This window comes from Protopterus annectens, chromosome 6.part0 (assembly GCF_019279795.1).
Source record: "Protopterus annectens isolate FY-2018-M chromosome 6.part0, PAN1.0, whole genome shotgun sequence".
Classification (NCBI taxonomy): Eukaryota; Metazoa; Chordata; order Ceratodontiformes; family Protopteridae; genus Protopterus; species Protopterus annectens.
In genome coordinates, this window is record NC_056737.1 from 1,324,871,849 (window position 1) to 1,324,894,359 (window position 22,511).

The window sequence follows — 22,511 nt, forward strand, 5'->3', positions numbered from 1 at the left end:
AGCCCAGGCTGCCATTTACTGGAAAGCCTTCTGTATTCTATCACAACTACATACGCTTTTTGTTGCATTTACATTACTAGTCTAAAACAACCAGTCCCTGAATAACCAAGTAAGAATCACCAGTGTTTCAAATGATCTGTCTATCAGAAAAAAAATGTTTTGGGTGACTTAACAACCAGTCAATAAACTGAGGCATCTATACTTCAAATGTAGGATATGCCCAAGAATTCCCATAAAAACTCCCTTAAGCAGTTGGTAAATAAAACTTACCAGAGGACACAGCTTTCTTGACCCAATTTTTATCAATACAGCTGCCTTTGGTATTATTTCTCTGGTATCTCCTTCCCCAGTGAAGTCAAACCACAAACTTGAGAAGTTGTCTTTGAACTCCCAAATGCCCCTATAGCAAGCCTCACTGAACTTAAAAATTATAAACATGCCAACCTCTAAATTACTCTGATGAAATATCAAAATTCATTTCTGACTGCACAACCCCTGATAATGATACTGCAACATGTTTCACTAAGAAATGCTACCCCAATTTAGAAAAATGCACAGAACTCATAGTTTCTACCAAAATAGAGTATATAAATTTATTTATTTATTTTACATTTGTTAACCGGGATTGGATTGTCTGACTGAACAAAGACCTTTTTTCAGCAGAGGCCCAGAGAGAAAGCTCCAAAACACAGTTACAAAAAATATAACAGTTACAAACACAGTTCATTCATAATAAAACATGTAGTACAGTAAATAGTATAGAAATTCAAAAAATAATCCACCCAGGTGGTCCACTACCATAAATAAATTCAACAAAAGAAAATCTCCTTAAATTATAAAGCAGATCCAAACCGCCTCTCAAGAATTAAAAAAAAAAAAAAAATCAGGTCCAAATAAAGTAGCCCTTGAACTTGGACTTGTCTCTGAAGCCAAAGATAATTACAAACCCTTTGTTAGCTTTGTTACAAAAATTGAGAAAATACCCTACATTGCTACAAACTTATTCAAAATGACCATTCCTATTCTGACTCAAAAGGCATTGCCAACAATCTTGTACACAAATTCCGTGCCAACTTCACCCGAGAGACTTTCACTCAACCCCCTTAAATACAATCAACTAGGCTAAGTAAGGAATTAGGTTAAGGACCATTTAGTGAACGTACTAACCAAGACCAAAAATACTTAATTCACGGGACCTGACAGTATACCTGGCTGCTTAAAGTAATAGTGTTAGGCATGCCCTTGCAGACCCACTCAAACTGTTTAACCTAAGTTTGGCTACTGACTTTCAAGTGTGGCCTTACTTCCAACCCAGGTAATTACAGACTTACCAGTCTTACAAGTTTCATCTGTCAAGCCATGGAAATTATTCATCAACTGTAATTTTAAGAATCTTATTCAACATTACTCCCAACAGTCTGGCTTTGTAAAAGGTATGTCATGTCTGCTGAAACCTGGTGAACTTCTTTTGAAAGTATAACAGAGTCTGTAGACACTGGGCATGTGGTACACACAGAGCATCTTGACCCAACTAAGGCCTTCAACACCATTCTCCATGCTGGCAACATACAGAAGCAGCTAAATGGGTTAAATTTAACCCATATGTGGCAAGATGGATATCAAAATGACTGAAAGACAGAACCCACACAGTGCAAGTTGCAGGAATTTTAATCAGAATGTATGATGAACGTAATCAGGGGAGTCCCTCAGGGCTTGGTACTGGGACCCTTCCTTTTCAGATCTAAAACCAAACAGCCAAGATCTACGGCGAAGTCTGCAGACAACTGCAAACTGGAGACTGTTCCGCTCTGACACCCAAACCCTCTATTATGAACTCTCCTTTGTAAACACGCCGTGTAATGAAAAACATCTAAATGCTAAAGTAGTATTGACACTTTTGGGAGACTCCTCCTCCCCTTATTACTTTATAGACAATACACCACTTCATTTTTGTAGTCATGGACCTAGGAACCTGAGTTAACTCCATATCTTTTGACTTTTATGACAATGGTGGTCAGGAAATCCTTTTATTTGGCACAGTTAATTGCAAAAGGAGCAGCTTCCTGGTCTAAAGAAGCAATCACGCCCCTATACTCAACACTAATCAGGCCAATTACGGACTTCAATGCTCCCTTCGGGATGTATCTTATTAAACATATCAACTACAAAGGCCTCAAAGGTTACCAACAAAGACAAATGCAACCCTAAAATCCATGGGCAATCATGAGAAATTAGAAGCTCTATCCTTTTATTCAGTGCCTTATAAGTATTTGACGGGAGGTTTCCATTTTGATTACAATGCCAAAAGAAACACTATTCTTTCGGATCACCTGCATTTCCAAACGTCCAGTGGCTCTGCTAATACTAAATCCTAGAAGGTAAATCTTCAACAGATAGAGCACAGTAAGTTTATAACATGGCACCTCACCTCCCACACCACTGGAATAAATTTCCCTTGCATGTTAAGCAGTGGGACTGACTCTCTTACTCGAAACACAACCAAGATGACTGGATGGCTTTTCACAAATTTACACCGGACTGATTGGTGCAGTTTTCCAGGAGAAAACAGGTGGGGACTGAGGGAAGGGTACGGTCATAAGACTAAAAGGCCTTGGAATACCTGTGAAATGAAAAGAAGCTAAATATATAAAGGCTTTATCATCTGCAAACCTGGCTTGCTGATTATGTTGACTGACTCCAAGGACTACCCGAAGTCTCTTAAAGTAAACCAATAAAGTCCATCTCCAAAGCATCTTTCTGTATGGCCTCATTGAATGGGATGCCAAATATCTAATGCACTAAAATGTGACTGCCTTATTCACATTGCAATCAAAAGATCAGCCAAATTATTTTGCTTCCTTAAAAAAAAAAAAATCAATTACTACTTGATAGAGGATACAAGCTTCAATTAATACATAAAAGACCTTAAAAAACACATTTCAGGACCTCTTCTTTAAACATCAATGCCAGTTGTTCTTTCAGCTTTTCCCGGTTAGAGGTCACCACAGCGGAACTCCGGTCTGCTAATGATTGGCAGCAGATTTTTATGGTGCCAAGGTGCCAGCTCGACAACCAACCTTCAACGAAGGCACGCCCATTTACGCATGTCTTTCGAACGCCACTCGACCGCGGGGAGGACATGCAGACTCCACACAGAAGGCGCTCCAGCCGAGACTCAAACAGGAGAACCTCTTGCTGTGAGGCGACAACATCAATGCCAGTCTTGATAGTAAATTAGAGGAAGCACACAATAAAATCAAAATTGGTAGGAGCACTAAAATTGTGGTTTAAAACCTTCTTAAATGGCAGGAGTTTCAGAACAAACCCAAAATGATGCAACTTACACAAACAAGCTTACGTACTGTGGGGTTCAGTGGTTATGATCTCTGCCTCAAAGCTTCACGGTGCAGGGTTCAAGCCAACTTGCACAAACAAGTACTGTGGGGTTCAGAGATTATGGTTTCTTCCTCAAGATCCCATATATACGACACACAGCGATGTATAGGATGATACTCCATGCATCACACACACAGTCATACACAACACTCAAAGAAAGAAGTGGTCAAATATAGTGCACTTCCTCTGCCACCAGTCATTTAACATTAGAATCACAGTTAAATGAGCTGGGTACATTATGGAAGGCTCAGGTCCAAACTTATCCCATCCTCTGACCTTTTCTATTTCCATAGGCCAGTTTGAAATTCATAAATGCATATTATTTAGCAGCTCTCTGACTTTTATCAATTCAAAACCACCAAAAGCCCTCAGGGGATGATTATAGCCATATGCCCTTTCAGAATGTCCCAGTACATGGATATATGCCTAAAGTTTAAACCTTTTGGCTACAAAAGAATATCAATTCATGCATCAAATTTCTCCTCACAATCACATTAATATACATTCCAAGATTGCCAGACTGCTACAGAAGGGTGTTAAAACGGGTCTGCTGCTTAACATCGAAAATACACTTCTCCGAAATTAAGCAGTAGACCCTACACTTCAGCGAAAGTCCACTTAAACGAAAGTGCACTTTACTACAAAAAAACATTAAAACATGTTTTTGCTGCACACCCCCCCCCCCCACTTAAATATACTAACTCCGAGATCGCACTATAGCAGGAAAGGGGAATATTCACATTCTGTGCTATAGTGTGTGCCTGCTGAAGTCAATGTTCGCAGTTTCAGTACTTCAAACAAGTTGACTTGGTGGAGTTCGAAGTAGCGAAACCAAACAACTGATGGAACCTGTTAAAACACCTGACCACCATATAAACCGAGAGACAAATTCTTCAAAGCCTGCCAAATTTCCACAATAAATTTGTCAATTTCCACATTTGTCTCATGAACCCTGCAGAGCCGATAGGCACCCATAAACCACCTAAATAACATGGGTTGCTTTGCTGTTTGGACACGTACCACCAAGATATTGCAATTTAAAAATCCATTATGCACTCATTTAATTCTCCACCTTGTCCTCCACTACCAGAGGTGATGCACAATTTCAGCCCACCATAAGCAAATTAGACACAAAAAAACTTCCATCAGCTCTCAGTCACCTTCAAGTTCTTTTAACTCCAGTACCTTAACATACAAAGTGATTAAATTTGTAGGCATGCCAAACATCTGCCTACCACACCTGTGCAGTCATAGTGCCAGTATGCCATGCCTGCAGAGTCATGGGACTTCCGATCGGGGCTAGAACAAATCTACCTCACCTGAAGATCTTGCCATGCATTCTGCAGTTAGTAGTATATGCAGTATGTGTCCTGAAATATTCCAGTGCTTACCACACCAACTAATGCAGGACACTTCCTAATAGCAATCTAACTAAACACCTCATGGAGATATGCAAACCAACCTAACCGCCTCGCTAGCTACCTCTTCATACCACAATGTCATTCCACTACACAACTCCAAAAAAGAGCTTTTTACACTGTTAGGTCCTTCCCCATGTCCCGAATAACTTGAACCTTGGGCTACAGCAACAGGCACCCTTCCCCTCTGGCAGACAACTGCCTCAGAACAGACTGTGTACTTGCAAAATCCTACTAAATGCTCCTATTAACTACTAAATGCTCCTATTAACTACTCTCATAATTATATATTTTTTCATCCTGGCTAGTCCTTGGATGCTATCCTACAAACAATCACCTTACCTAAAGTAGTCAAAATAAATATATAAAATATACAGAATAGATAGAACCCACTTGTATCACCTTATCCAAAAATGCCAGTCACACTACTAATCCCTCCAACTTTACTGCAAATAAAGGCACCCCAAACGCAGCACAAGGTCAGACAAAAGGCTACAGCAAGCACGTATAACCAGTCCTCCCAATGTGATCCACAAATAATTCATCCGGATAACAAACAAGACCATCCTAACCAGCTGCCTGAGCCAAAATACAATAAGTAAACAAGGCAAAACTAATCAAAAACTGTACAAGCTACTGCATAGCAAAATCATAAACAACTAAATGTATTACCTGCAATTACAAGTATCAAAGTGGGAGTAACAAGTAAAAAAAAAAACTCCACTCCATACTCTATGGCACTGAACCTATAACCATCAACTTCAAGTTCTGCGTGTCATCCCTAATCATAAGCCTCACATAAGATATCCAAAACCTTTTGACAAAACCTCCTCACAGAAGCCATATGACCCTAAATCCAGATGAATTCAGAACCACAGATACAAACTATTTGGGCCAACACAAGCTTTACTCTAGCGCAGCTGACTCCTAAACTGAAAAGGCAGCCAACGTCTCCACCCAGCTGCTTCTCAGATTGAAAAAAAGAAGACCCCAACACCGCATGCATGTAGAAAACAACACTCAATGATTAAAATCATAACACACAATATATTTATATGTAAATCATATTTATTCTTATTTGGTGTGTGTGTGTGTGAATATGATGAGATTATTTTAGGATGTATTTTTCCTGCTGCAGCACTTTTAGAAGTTTTAAAAATGTGTAAATGTTACAATTCAACAATGCACAAAACTAGTTATTAACTTTATTGGTTAATTCTGTTCAAGTGACTTTCTGTATGTTTAAACATGTGATTTTTTTCTCGTTACTTCCGATTATGTTCATGTAACAAAACAAATGAAAGCACATAACTATATTGTACAAAATAATGGCCTTGTATTTGGTGCATTTGCTGGCATTTTCCTGAAGTATTTGATTTTGTTTTATGACTTTTACTACCAATGAAAAACATGCACAAACCAGCATAACAACTTTTCTACCATATCCTCTACTACTACAAAAATCATCAACAACTATCAAAGTTAATCAAGTCTATGTAATAAACAGCATCTTATTCTTTCGGCTTTTCCCACTTAGGGGTCGCCACAGCGGATTCACCTGTCTGCTAATGATTGGCAGTGGAGTTTTTGCAGCATATTTAGTCATAAATAGTCAGTTACATTTAAAGCTGCTACTGATTTTATGTACCCAATTGTTAAAAAAAAAGCGTGCATAAAATTGCCTTCGCAACTCAAAACTGCTACCCACAGAACTTTTAGCGCGTCTCTTTAGTTAACTGCAGGTCTCCCCATCACTCCTACAAAGGAATTAAACAGCCTTTGCTAAACCATTTCAATGGGTATTTACTGCAGTTTTCATTTAATATTGATCAGTAGGCACATTTATGCATCTTCCTCAGAGTAAAGATGCATAAGAGTGTCACAAAAAAGGAGCTACTGTTAAAGAGAGCACCAAGTGTTCACTGCAGGGCATGCTGTAAGGTTCAGGGAGCAGTGGAAGACAACAATTGGCCCCCAAAACGAATAAGTGTAAGAAACCTCCCTAGAACTAAATATCCTTAAAATCCAGAAGATAAATGCAAAATCCAGGACTTTATGAATAATAAATTGCTAGCAGGAATGTGTAAAAGGATAAGACAAGAGCACTCTGACTCTACTTTGCCCAGAGAAGAATGGGGCCAAGAATAGATTAGCAGACTTAGAAGCTAAGGTTCAGATGCTGCAAGAGAATCAGTCCAATACGGAAGCTAGGGCAAGTCAAACAGATAACAGGTATGCCAGAAAAGATAGAAGAGAAAGATTGTGCCCAAATCATGAAGCACCATTTGGTGCACTGGCTTGGTCACCAGAGAGTTCAGAATGGCAACTGAAAAACATACAGAGTTTACAAGCCAGATGCAGATTCTTGAGCTGCAGCAAGGCATACATGTATACATTTCACACACACACACATATATATATTATATATATATACATATATATATATATACACATATATATTTATTTATTTATTTATTATTACACATACACGCAAGACTGGAAACAAAATCGCACTTAGTGCACAGTATTGCTGTTTATCTGGATACCAGGGGAAACGATGTATGGTTGGAGAACAGAACGTTTTCATTGGTAATGGATTACGACTCACTTACTTGCATTTGTTTACTGGGTAGAGCACTTCTCCCAACAGTCCAACATCAGGTTCAGCCCATAAATATACAGACTATAAAAATGATAACTTTAGCAGTAGTAGCATTAGCATAAAGTTTCAAGGAGTTATAAGGGAAAGCAGTACAAGTATAAAGTTTCATGGAGTTACAATGAAAAGCAGGGCAAGAAAGATATGTTTTTAAAAAATACAGGGTACAAAAAAACTTTTCCATAAAGGGCTCGAACTGTTACAGATGTACAAGATGCAACTGCACATGTACAATCCACATCAATGAGACAGAATGTGCTGGACCAACAGTATGAAAAGCATGAGGTGGTGACTGAAGGCATCTGTTTATAAGGTTCCACAAACGGAAATGCTGGTAACTGTTCCATTCAGTATATTTAGAAAAAGTGCTTCACGGACAGAGAAACCTACTATTCTGCTAGCACCTGGTTAAAAAAAATGAAGCTACTCTGAGCTACGGATGCTGGGGCTGCATGGCCTACATGTTGGTGAGACGGCTGCTTTAAAGCTAGGATAACACTTTAAAATAAATAGTATGCCCAGTGTTAGTTTGTTTGCACATATATGTTCTAGGCTATCTTACATTTACAAGACAGAAGCACAAAGTTATGGCCAAGTGATATTTGAACAAAGTAGGCTGTCTATTCCACTGTCAACAATTCACCGACCCGCAGCAGCTAATGATCCATTAATTATCAGTAGCACACTTGTTCCTCAGTAATGAATTCACTTTTACTGCATCTTCACTGTTGATTCGCATACTATTATTAGCCCAATAATTCCATACACATTACCGAAGACTATGAAAGGAGGCAAAGAGCCCAGTACTGCCATCCGTCTACAGACCCATTTCAATATTGAATCATGACTATAAGCAGTGTACGTACTTTCTGATGACAACATTAGTCAAATACATTCTGCAAGTGCTGGGATCAGAGCAGTGCAAGTCTAGGGGGTGCAGAATGCATAAGACAAACTGATTAAAACACCAATAACAATGAAAGCAATGCAGAAGTCAAGGATTGGCTAGTCTTAGCAAGGTGCAGTGGCCTTATCTTAAATGGGTTCTCCTGGAATTTGGATTCCCTAAGGTATTTAGGTTACTGCTACTGGAGACTTAATAGAGTTCTGTAACCAGAATAAAAGCGCTTCACAATAAAAAATAGGCACAAGGCAGGGATGTCCAGCATCTATTTATTTTGTTTACCTTATGTCTACAGTTACTGGTGGTGTTTATCAGATAGTCTGTTACTAACTATGTGGAAAATAATGCAATATTTTCTTATATGCAGATGACATCTGTTTGACTAACCCAGAAGAGAATATAAAAGGAACATTTTGATAGATTTATAGATCCTGTAAATTCTCAGAACAATTTAAATAAGAAAATTCAAGGGATATTTTATTCAGTTATTCCCACCCATCTTTAATACAGGCGTATCACTGCCCCCACGTGGCCCAAGTATACTAAATACATTTTCGTTTTCCATACCAGACCCCCCCCCCCTGAAGTATCACTTTCAGTAGGAAAATCACATCAAGAACTATTGAGAAAACCATTATGAGATGGAAGATGATACGTCAGGAAATGTTTTCAAGAGGAGTAATGAATGGAAGATGAGTAGTGAAATTTAAGGGAAGGCAGGAAATGAGGAATTTATGTAATGCTGCAGTAAATGAAAATTATTAAAATGTATGCTGCATGAAAATACAGGAAATATTAGTAAGGTGCGTTTCTTTTCCAGTTCTATATAAAATATACACATAAAAGTAATGCAATACCTTTCATTGGACCAACATAGCTTTTAGAATTACTCAAGGTTTTGGGGCAAGTCCTTCATCGATATTTCTGATGTTAGATATACAGTGCTTTTATCTAACCGTGCCTAGAAAGCAAAGTACATTATTTCTTTATGTCGAAAAAAAGGAAAGGACACTTGAAAATGCCAGTGTGGCAAGTGTGCAGCTCAAATGCTTACTATGACAACTACACCTCAAACACATACACAGTGTGGGTGTGTACGTGTGTGTGTGTGTATGTGGCAGAGAGAGACTGAAATAAAAACTTTGAAGACCAGGTTATGTCCTGCCATAAAAACAGAGATTAGCTTTACATGTTTTAGGGTGGCCATAGTAGTGCAGCAGTTAGCATTGCTGCCTCATAGCAAGAGGTTCTCCAGTTGGATTCTTGGCTGGGTGCTTCCTGTGCAGAGTCGGCATGTCCTCACTGCAGTCATGTGGGTTTCCTCCCACATCTCAAAGACACACTGCAGGTGGATCGGACAATCTAAATTGGCCCTAGGTGCGAATGTGTGCATGTGTGTGCCTTCTGTGGAAGGTTGGGTGCCGGGTTGGCAATTTGACACCAGAAAAACTCCACTGCCAATCATTCTGTGGACCGCTGTTCCTCTGTGGCGACCCCTAACAAGAAAAGCAAAAAGTAGTAGTACTCGTTAAAGCCCGTGTTCATTCGGCAGAGAAAATAACAGCTCAAGAGACTTCTGTGACACTTGAATGGAAAAATAAATCTCAATAAAAATGTATGCAGACCAGTTAAATCCATTGAAGGAAATCAAAAAGTTATAATGTATTAGTTTGTCTAAACAAGCAATCTTTGTGATGCAGATGTTTTGGTCAACAGAAAATATGAATTTGAAATAAAACCCAGGTCACAGTGAAGTGATACGTTATAAAAAAGGCAGGTACTACCAACAGAATAAGATATTGTGTTAGCATGCATAGACGTTGTGTGCAGTTAGTTCACTATACTATAACATAGACTAGGGTTTAGGTCACACTTCTCAACTGTCCTGAATTTAATAAAATGTCCTGATTTTTGCCACATATTTTTCACCTGTGCCTCAAAATATTTACTCTAATCAAGTTTTAACAGCAATGTTCCCGATTTGAGGGGGGGGGGGGTTGTCTCTCGATTTTGGGCTTTATTCATAATTATTTTGCTAAGAAGCCAAGAGGTATGCTTTAGCTAACAGAAAGAGTCAGTCTAAGTTTCTGATAGATACTTATGAAGAGCAGGAGTACAGAACAAATGGTGTTTTATAGTTAAAATTGCCTGATTTTTTAAAGCCGTATTCACTAGCACTCTGTTTTAACTAGAATGTAAACCCTATATGACAATAGCTACTCTTTGTCACACACAGAACACAGGTGACAACAGTCAGCAGTCTGAATTCAGGGAAAACTTTTCATAGCATCATGTATAACTTGTTGCTCTTCTTACTTATATACACTGTAAGCTGCTCAGAAGGAAAGTTCTTAAGTGCTATAGAGCCTCATAGAAAACTAGATCCACGCTCAAACTACAGACTGTCTGAATTAGTTTAATCTACATTGCTTTCCTTTCCAAAGGTGTAAAGAAATACACTTGAGGAACCATGAATAACATCTCTGATACAGAATTGACAAGGACTAGGGAAGAGGGTCGGCCTCAAAAGAGTTTGGACCATATACAAAACAAAGGCTTAATAGCTAGGGATTTGGGCATACTATGAAGGAAATCATGCTCAAGATTAAAGGGATCACTAGTAATAAATTCAAGGTCGATATAAATGCAAGGATAAGGGATTCTTAGACTACAATTATAGACAGCAAAATTACTGAAAATATCGATTACAGTGTGCACTTTAAGTAGATATACAACAAAAGCCAGTAAATTTAAAATGTTCACTTGGAAATATTTACACAGGTTCTTCTACACTCCATTTCAACTAAGGCACGTTTCTACAAGTACCTGCACATTTGTAGGGAGGGCCAGGGAGAGTAAAACGGATACCTGGGATCACATATTTTGGACAATTTCTACTCTCTCCTAGTTTAAGATGCAGCTAACAAAATTATATATATATATATATATATATATATATATATATATATATATATATATATATACACACACACACATTTTATATATACATACACACATTACATATATATATATATATATATATATATATATATATATATATATATATATATATATATATATATATATATATATATATACACACACACACACAATATATATATATATATATATATATAAAATCTATATACACACACACACATATATATATATATATATATATATATATATATATGTATATATACATATACACACACACACATATATATATATATATATATATATATATATATATATATATACACACACACACACACACACACACACACACACACACACACATCTATACATACACTCTCCAGAACCTTTTCACAGTCCATAGAACAGGCAAGCCATCTTTGCCAAACTTTGAACAAAACCTGGATAAGGTGGCAATAATGGAGAACTATGGACTGGGAGCAAATCGCAGCCAAGAATACAAAGACGATTTCTCTTACATCACTACATATGCTGATCTAAGACACGCGTGAAGCTTCTAAATGTTAACAAGAACAGCTTTTACATCATCATGCAATTTCTGAACAAGAATTAAACTTATTTAAGACACTATTCCAAGTATACCAATAAACGCTTTTTATAACCACTTGAATTTTAGCACTAATATTACTGTCTGCAAGGATATCGCACAGTTCATTATGTATCATTGTAGCAAAAGCTTTACTTACATCATAAGCTAATAGCAGATTAATAGTATTATCAGAGGAGATACTATTATCCCACACATTATTATAATATCTTTAATAGGTTTATTCTTAATACCAAAAATATCAGGATTAAAAACTTTTGATAGTACCCGACTTAGTGATCAGACTTACAACTTTATGCAGAAAAATCAGTGTTATGTAACATTAAGGGCTACCAATATGAAGGTTCTTCCCTGTTGCATTTTACATATAAAATTTCATTAAAGTAAAGGAACTTCCTGTTTCTTTCCTCTCACCACATACTTCTGTCTGTATTATAATTGCTATTTTTTTCCTTAATCCACCCATCTCACAACCCATTTACCCCCATTTTTCTACAATGGGTAGGGGTGTCACTTCATAATAATTTTTAATTTATTTGAGACAAAGCTGTTCATAACCTAACCGAGTTATTCAAAATACTTGCTTTTTTGGCCTTTTTCCAAATGTCTGTTTTTTAATAGATACTACAACTTCCTACACTTTAAAGTATAATTCAGACACAAATATGTCCAAGTACCTTTAAAAGGAAAAGATGCTGCTTCCACAATGTCATGCCTTCTGCTTGCCAGTCTTCCATTTCAAGAACACATCAATTCAGTTTCTTAATTATATCTCCTTGTTGTAAAAAAATCTGTATTTCTTCTTACTTCAAGACAGAATACAAAATGACCTGTTAATTTAATTTAAATTATTTTTGTTGTTGTTCAAGTTTAACAAGTTGTATTCTCTCTCTATTTGAAGAGTAGCTCTTTTTCTTATGCATGCTCCACATCAGGTCCTTAAATTAATTCACTACACTGAATAACTTCTGTAAAGAATACATTATAGTTACTTTTCCTTTATATTTTGTAAGATGACAGTTTAAGCCTGTAGATATTACTGTTTCCATGCTAACAGTAACACAATATTTAAGTAGGTATTCCAGTAGGTGCATATAACGCTATCAAACTCAGTATATTCACAGAAATCCTAAGATCAAAAATAATTAATCTATGTGGGATGCCTGTAATTACATCTAAAATCCGTACGACTTTCTGCAGCAGAAGGGCTATTCAACACTAGTGATCCTTACCAAAAGTCCAAAGAATTGTATTATTCCAAACAATACATAAATATATTTTGTTATATCTTGTATGTACAGTTACACAATTGAAATAGAAGAGAACAGATAGTTACCAGGTTAGAAAAGGTAATAGATACTATTAAATTAACTATTATGTTAAAAACTAATCTGCAAGATGAAAAAGAATTACATTATATGTAATGGATCTAGAGAGCAGTAATGGGGTGGTAAGCTTAATCACAGCACAGGATTAGTGAGTTAAGCAAGTTAATTAGCTAGATCAGGTATATGGGAAGTAAGGGTACTACAAAGTTGGAGATATCAGTCTATGTGACATGTCCTTTAGATGGACAGTTGCATTCAACCTATTTTAGTAAGTATTGTTTGAATGGTAGCCTGAACAAGAAATACTTTGTATGGCCGGTTAAATCAGAAGGAAGTGGCTGTCACAGTTCTGGGGGGTCAGTACAGAGGAGCAGTGGGTAGTAGAAACCGGTTTGACATTAATGGTTTGAAGGGAAGGACCAGATCTGGCTCAGCTTCTTATACTTTATGTTTGAGGGCAATAATGGAGAACACGAGACCATTTGTAAGTCAAGGTCAAGAATACAATGACAGTCACACATATATACATACACAGGTCCAAGACATACGTGAAACTTTATTTTAATTCACTTTAAATGTTAATTGAACAACTTTTACATCACTATGCAATTTCTGAGCAAGAAAATTAAAGCTGTAATGCCTGTCATTGACTATCATCCTCAGCAATTTACCACAAAAATTGTATTTATTTATTTATCTAACATTTGTTAACCGGGAAAGTCTGACTTGGAACAAAGACAATTTTCAGCGGAGGCCTGGGGAGAAAGGCTCCAGATGCATGTCTTTGTAAAATTAAACAATTTATGTTGAATATGGCAAAAAATACAATGCAGCACAACTGGGATCATTATAGAACAGCTTCTGCATCAACGAACATTTTTTAAAATGTAGCAAATATCATTAAGCTGGACACAGCCAAATACAAGTCAAACATCAGAGACACCAAAAAGTTAATCAAACAACAGATTTTGTGTCGGCATGTATTTTTCTGAAAAGTAACTATGCAACTCTAATGTTTGATATTACTGACCAACTGTAATGCTCAGTGGTTTACACCAAAAAAAAAAAAAAAAAAATAAATATGAGGAATACAGCTAAAATATGAGGCAAATTCCTGCTTGTTCTGAAAAATCTGCAGTTGCACTAATGCTTTATGTTAGCACTTCAGGCGATGGACTGTTTACCACGGGACACTGATTTTTTTACTTGTCCGTAATAAAGGTTTAGAAATGAATGGCAGCAAACTAAGTTACTGCAGCAGCACACAAGCTCTCAGTCCAGCATTCTCCATTAACACTAACAAAAAAAGACAGTTACTCATTTTAATGCTGACTGCAAGGAAGGCAATTGCCCAGAAAACTTGGCAAAAGTATTTGACCAAGTGGCTACTTTGGCTAAATTTTAAGGATGCACATTACTACACTGTCTACACAGGAGGTAGGAGAATTTAATAGATAATAATAGAAAATACTAATCTCAAACAAGGAGGAAATTACATGGAACAGTTTTTTTTTTATAATAAGGTTATAGGCAGAGTGGGATCCAAAAACTTGGAAAGGGTAGCAGAGATGGGTATGGGTGGATTGAAACAGTCCTTGGGAGAGTGTGGACTTGAATAATAAACCAATATGACGATTGGATGGGCGAAAGGAAATTCACCCCGGGGATCACGTCAGTTGCCCTGCTAGACAGGGGTCCAGGGAAGTAAATAGTGTGGGAAAAAATAGCCAGGGAATTGTTATAGCTAGGCTTGTATAGGCCCTAGGGCTCAGCCTAGTACCAACCTAGGAATACTTAAGCATTACAGCAACCACATAATTTGTATTGTTCAGAAATTATTTGTTAGTGTCATTTACTGTTGGTTAAAATGTTTATTTAAATTTGACTGTATGATTAAGCATGCTGATAAAAACTGCACTTTATGACATGAGCGATTTACTTTGTAAATGCAAACACTACTGACTTTGCATGTTGCTTTACTATTGTCTCTCTCCAGTCTCCACCCACCACCCCCAAGACTCTTGCTCACTGACCTTGGGTTGTGGGTTATGAAACAGCAGTAATCAAATACATACATAAATTAAACTATAATTGATAGAATGATCTTGATACAGCAGGTTGAAAGAGTAAATGTAAAAAAAGTGTAATGATAAACCACTTACACGATTTCAATTAATTTTTTTGAACTTCACAATAAACACAGTTTAGCTACACTTTTCTTTAACACAGCTTCTAACACATCTTTCCCCAATAAAACGGGTAAATAATGGGGAATAGAGGCCAGTCATTTGCATTATTTAAATATTACTAGTAGAAGCTCAGTAAACAGAAAAAAAGACTGTATTAACGTGCATTTTCTGAAAAGTATACAACTAAAATAAGTGCAATTAGTTAGTGGGTGTAATTAATTCTGTGTTTTAATAATAAATAAATAGACCAAGTAAATGGGGACAAAACGAAATCTAGAGACAACAGAAACCCAAAGCATACACTTCTCGGATACAAATTCAAATATTACCTCCCCAATACAATAAAAATCGCCATCCGTACAATAGACGAGTATTTAAAATATACGTCACAGCGACAGGGTTACATTCAAATAATACAGTATTCGGTAAGCAATAAACAGTTTGGCTTGCAGCACATCATTAAGGCACTACGTATGTGAATGTCACCTCCTTAACCAGTGCACTTGGCACAACCAGACCAAAACTACAATGCTACTGAGTTTTCAAGAGCAATCACTCACATCACACGTACCTTGGTGGTTAAACAATCTCCATAACTTAGCAAAGAGAGCTCCCATACTGCGGCACCGACAGAGGCCTCACCGCCCCACGGCTCAGTGCTGATGAGTTTTCAGTCTCTGATGTACAGGGGAGCTGAACTACCTGAACGTGACAATGTGGCAGCCAAACGATGAAGCGACTGGCTGCAAACTAGCACCCACTTCTACTAGCATTGCAGCATCAAAATGTCTGACAACTTTCTATAATGTAGTTACACTTCCAACACCATCGTCCACGCTTGGGAAAAATGTAAACATTTACGTTGACTCTGCTTCCAAAGCGTTTCCCACTGTCCGATGTGGAAAAACATCTGTACTACCACCAAGACAGCTGACGTTACAACACCAACCTCTGCGCATGCGCACAGCTTGGTTGCTTAAAGCTATCACCTCCCAGGTTTGTTAATAACGTGTGGAGCTACATGTTATTTATCTTGTGAGTTACAACTAATACGGTTCATGCTTGGGATATAAAGGCAGTATAAGTCAGTTAAAGAAAAAGAAAATGTGCCTGTCGGGTCTGTTGTAACTTGTACTACTTCGATGGCAGGACAGGCGCTTTTTAGACGCCTTTCATTCATTAATTTGATGATTTGGCCGATATGCATGGCCTAAGTATATAGGACGTCACTGCTTCCACCAAATCAGGGCGTGACTCTTGGTAATTTTATACACATTTACATACAAGTAATGCTTCGCTGTACTGTACAGCCTGCAGCATCTTAATTTAAAAAGAAGAGAGATTTGAGCAGTTGTTCCACAACTTCGGACGTTTTGCCAAAAAGTACAGTGGGGATTTATACCGAAGTTATTAATTATGTGATAAAGCTGCGTTGGGATATAAGCACACTTCGCAAATTACCAGATTTTTCGCAGGATGGCTAGATTTTTCTTCATATTTTTGGTCCGTTTGTTTCATATTTTTTGGCAAATCATTGAGGACTGAAGTCCGAAAATAATGTCAGATATTTGAGTTTCTGACTTAGGTTTTGTATTTGGACTTATCAACTTTATAAATTTATAAGCTGAACATTTAAAACTTGGCCCTGTTGTGGGCGTTTGTCCCCTCATTATTTAAGGCTTTTGTCCCCTCATTATTTAAGGCTTGTGTCCCCATTTGTTCTCCTGAAAAGTTGATAGGTATGGTTATAAAGTAGTGTTCCGCTGCAGACTATGAGCTAACTGCTGGAGTGGTCTGGAGCTGTGCTGTTTAAAAGTTAGAGCACCTTGACCGCAGTCTCCACTTGATGCCATTATTTATTATAATGCTTTTTATTGAAGTTGGCTTTGTGGCTCTGTCCATCTGTGATTCTGTCTTGCAAAGCCAAATTCAGTAAAAACCCATTCCAATAATGACAGAGGGACAATATTTTAGTCTTTAATTAAAACATTGTCTTTCTGTTATTAGCAATACAATATATACATACACAAACACGTTTTTAGCTTTCTCTGTGCAAGCCAAGATGGCGGAAGCTGGAAAGGCTCTTGCTACATCAGGGGCTAATTCAGAAAAAATAGACGTTTCTATCAATCCAATCTTGACAACTTCCGCTGATTCTACTGTGTTAATGGTTGAGGACATTGAAATGGATTCAATTTCACACTTGCAAATCATCTGAGATACACAAACAGCAGAGATTTTGAACTGGAGTTCCACCATGCAAGAACTACCTTCTCCTGAAGGTTCTTTATCTGCTTTAGTCATAAACTTGTCTGAAACTCCTGTGGCAGGGTCTTCTGCTGCTACAGAAGGTGGTTTGCCTGTTAAACTGACTGAAATTCGTTCTACAATTACTCCTGGAGCCGCAAACACGGCTAGGACTGCAAGGAAGGTCCGTACTTCTGGTTTTCAGTCTCCGAGGCGGGTGGTTCATTTTCGGCCACCGGGAGTGCCTCTAAGGCAAGGGATTTCTGTAAGGCCTGTCGATCCTCACGTTCCTGGAGTGGGAATGACGTCACAGGCTCCCGAAATGTCGAGTTATGCATCTGCAGTTGTTACAGGCTCAAAACGGACTATAGCAAAGCCATATGTGAGAATTAAGTTTGCAAAGGGATTGCCTCTCTCTAAACAGTTAGTTTGGGAGAGATCATTGCAGCCTTCTGGTGTGATGCTGAGATCATTGAGTGCTGTCATACACTAGGACAAGGAGATGTTTGCAGATGTGTTTTTTTGAAAATCAGGAGGCTGTAGCTGCATTTTCCACCTTTATTGTTTCCCATCGAGATCAATCTCCTTGGGTGGACTTTGATATTTCCCACATGGACATACAACTTTGGAGGAAGGTTTGCATTAATTTTTGGACTATTTATGTTACGGAGTAGGACAGTAGGGCTTTTTTGTCCAACAACAGCTCTGATGTAGATTCTGAGGTAAAGACCTATGCCAAGGAGATTGGTGGTGTATGGGATGGTAGGTGGGAGGCTTGGGTGTCTTTGGCTGTTTCTACCAAAGGGTTCAAGCACATCCCTGGGGTATGTTTCGTTGTAGGTCAGCGTGGAGTTTTGAGGTATTCTGGCCAGCTGCAATTTTGGGACCTTTCCCAAGTAGTGACTAACTGTCTTGCAAAGAAATGCACTAACTATGGTTCTTTGGAACATTTCACAAAGGCATGCACTTTGCATTGCTCATTCTGTGATGCCAGTCATCATTGGTCTGATTGCTCCAAGGCCTTTTTGTCAGCAAAAGATACTTCCATTTCACCCATTGCACCTCTTAGCCTGTTGACATCTGAACCTTATGTTCCTCCTCCTGTTACCAAGAGCCCTGATGTGTCTGTAGTTCCTACTGCTGTTGTCCTGGGTTGTGGCCACTTCTCCTGAGATAGTCGAGGTGGACTTGGAAGAGTTTCCTATTATTTCTGGACATCACTCATAGATTCCTGGGGATCTTGAATCCTTTTCAGTGACTGATCCTGATCATCAGCCTGTTGTTCATACTGCAGCTTCCACCTACTCCAGACGGAACAGGACAAACCTATTTTGTTGTCAGGGCCTGAGGATATGGACCAGGATGGACTTTTATTCTCCAACTCTTCTTTGGTTGGTTCTCTTTTGCCTTCCACTGAGGGCAGTGCTAATCCATGGACTTCGGTACGACATAAGCAGAAAAAGCCAGCTAAAAGGTTGAAGGTGACTGATTTATCTGTAACCTTTTGCAATGTTAATTCCATACACTCATGTCAGAAACATTGCGTGGTCTTGGACTGGATTTTGACTCTAACGGTGGACATTGTATTATAGACACTGGACTTTTGTCTGCTGATGCCATAAAGTAATGGAACAATTTGTTGGGAGAGGGTTGTATTTGGTCACGAGGATTAGACCGTCATTCAGGTCTAGCTGTAGTTTTTCGCAAGTCTCTTGTGCATGTTCATGACATTTTGCATTTAATTCAAGGTAGAGCTTTATTGGTAGATGTTTACATTTTGGGGCAATTTTTTCATTTGATTTTTATTTATGCCTATACAGTTTTGCCTGAGAAGGTAAAGTTTTTCTCCTTTTTTGGCCCCTTACTTACTAGTAGATTTCCCAGTTTTGCTTTGTGGCAATTTCAATGCATATTTGCTGGAGGGGAGACAAAGTAGCCATATGGATGTCAAGGAATGCTTTAAGGTCGTGTTGGCGGCTGACCTAACTTTTGGACCATTCCCTCACTTTACATATCATAAAGGGTCTGTAACAACCGTTATTGATTTCTTCTGGCACTCATTATCTTTGACATGTGATGCGTTTTCTACAGCTGTCGTGCCATTTTCTGACCACACGGCTTTAACATGTGTTTGGGGTGAGTGACGACATTAAAAGGTACTGGATACTTCCGGTTGTCCCCATTGCATTTATGCACTCCTGAGCGAAGGCGTGTGGCTGCTGAGTTGTGGTTGGATCACTTAACCCTTTTCTAATTGTATTCTGATGTCTCTCTCTGGTGGTTGGACTTTGTCCAAATTAGTCTCTAGGTACGGACTTATTTGACTTGAACCAAAAAAGAGTAGTCATGAAATTGTATAACGTAGCACATGCCTTGAAGGGGAAGGAGCAAGAATTTCTGCCTTACTTGGGTAGAAGTAAGGTAAATAAGGAGTCTACTATTCGGTGTCTTCGGGACACTCGGGGGAGGCTTTTAAATACAAAGCCTGGTATACTTGAAGTAATTCATGCCTTCTTGTTAGATGTATATGGTGGGAAGCATGTTTCTGCTGGGTTGTGGCATATTCTGCCAATGCCTCAAGATTTTATTGCCCTTTTTGAATCTCCTGTTTCTGTGCAGGAAGTCAAGGAAGCTATACAAGTTTTGGCCCAAAAGCATACTGTACCGGGGGAGGATGGCATCCCCTTTGAGTTTTTTTTTCCTCTTTGCAAGATGATCAATTGGCTTTTTTGGTTTGGTTGTTTAATCACTGGCAGTCTTATGGTTTTGAGGATTCTTCTTGTTGGGAGTTGCATTACATTTCTTGTGGAAGAAAAACGATCGAGGCCTCCATTCATAACTGGAGGCCCATTGCCTTATTCAGTACAGATTATAAGTTCATGAAAATTTTTCAGTTATGTTTGAGGTCTAACTTACGATTCATGCCAAATCCTGTTGTGTATAGGGTACCCTCCAGGTGCTTAAATTGGTTTCTCGGTGTGTTTCCTCCTCTTTGTCTAGTCTAATTGTGTCATGTGATAACCAAAGTATTTGATAATATTTCACATTCGGTTTTGTTGGGTATTTTTGAGGCTTATGGTTTTGGTCCCAGTTTTTCGTAGTTGGGGTTCTACAGTTTTACGGAACTCCATTGTAACTCCGGTGGTGAATGGGTGGAAAGGTAAGGCTGTGCTTATGAAAAATGGGATTCGCCAGGGGTGCCCCTTGAGTAGCTTCATTTTGCCCTTGATAGTTAGTGCAGTATTATTTCGGTTTCATGCCCAGGTTCATCTTTCTCCTTTTTCATTTGACTGCTGTGGGGTGCTTGTGCCTTGAGTACTTTCTTATGCAGATGATCTGACCTTTTTTTCTGAATGTGGCTATGTTACAGCAGTTTGTTTTTTTTTGGTGTTTTGTTGCCTATTCTGCAGGAAGTAGGTTGGACTTCAGATATGCAGAAAACGGTTGTTTTTTCTTCCTGTTTGCCTTCTACATCTATGTCTGGAGGTTTAACCTTCAAGACTGATGAATTGCATATCTTAGGTGTGCCGTTTGGCACCGATGGTTATGTTTTGCAAAGATGTCATCAGGTTTTGGACAAGGCTTGTTCTTTGTTGCCTTTTTGGTTTTATTTCTTATAGGAAGAAAGCATATCTATTGATTGGTTCTTTCTTGGCCTGCTTGGTCTATGTTTTTCAGTATATTTTTTCCCTTGCAGTGGTCTGCTAGGCTGTTGACTGTTTATTTTCATTTTTTCTGGAAAAGTTGTTTGAATCCGGTTAAGAGAGGGGTGGTGTATTCTTCACCTTCCTTTGGGGGCTTCTTTGTAGCATCCATTGCTGTTTTTGCAAGTTTTGTATTTGTATGGTATTTTTGCATTTTGGTTCTGGTTCTTTAATTGAGAGGTTGTTGGCAGCTTCCTTTCCCTCCTTTTGGGAAGCTTGTCTTCATGGCAAGCGCATTCATGTTTCTAAGGATTCAGAATATTACGATATCCAATTGATTGTTTTTCGTTATCGGATTTTTGAGTTCGCCACAGATATGCCTCTCAAGGCTGGGTATTCTGAGTTGTTGTCAAAACATCATGTGATTAATGCTTTTGACTTCGAGGCATCGTTTGCATGGTTTGTCTCAATAGAGGTCTTTTTTGAAGCTGGTTCCTCACTGGCATGATTTTATGTGAAGATGCTCCCTTAATAGGCTTTCTTTGAGGGGTTCTTTGAGATTTCGTTCTCTTGCAGACAAATTATGTTTTAGGGGATGCGAGGAGGTTGAAACTGCAGGTCATATTTTTTTCATCTGTTCTAGATTGAAGGGCTTTTGGACACTGTTCAGGAGGATGTTTTATGTACCAGCTTTGTTTCCTTTAACATTAGATAAATGCCTTTATGGGTACTATGGCTGTTTTTGGTCGCCAGAGATTCGGAGGGCGGATTTTGTGTTATTTTCTACATTATATTATTTGTGGATGGTGAGGTGCAAGGAATTGCACTCTCCTTTTAGGTGTTCCCCCTACTGTTCTTTGTGTTTCTGTTAGGATATGGTGGGGATATAATGATGTTATCTTATAAATAATTTTAGTAAATTCATATTTTCTTGTTTATTATTGGTTATACCATTGTAACTATAAATTGTTGATTTATCAATAAAATGTGGTTTACTTTCTCTCGCATCGGACACATATTTTACCTAAAAAACACACGCACATACTTTCTCGCATCTCCTTACTTCAACACACACGCAGAAGAATTGGACTCCCCAGGCTGCCAAAACCAAATAAAAATAATCCTGCTCTCATACCTTGCATTTATATAGTCTTTGTACATGGCAACGCATATTCAGAATGC

At 38.2% G+C, this 22,511-nt stretch overlaps 1 protein-coding gene across 1 annotated transcript in view; it reads right to left on the reverse strand.

The window, feature by feature from the left end:
* Nucleotides 1-16,433, reverse strand: part of ARL5A (ADP ribosylation factor like GTPase 5A) — a 413,163-nt gene extending 396,730 nt beyond the window's left edge. The window contains exon 1 of the mRNA XM_044074900.1: nt 16,010-16,433. Within this exon, the coding sequence (XP_043930835.1) occupies nt 16,010-16,055 (46 nt within the window). The 5' untranslated portion in view covers nt 16,056-16,433. The remainder of the gene's footprint in view (nt 1-16,009) is intronic.
* Between the last annotated feature and the right edge of the window lie 6,078 nt (nt 16,434-22,511).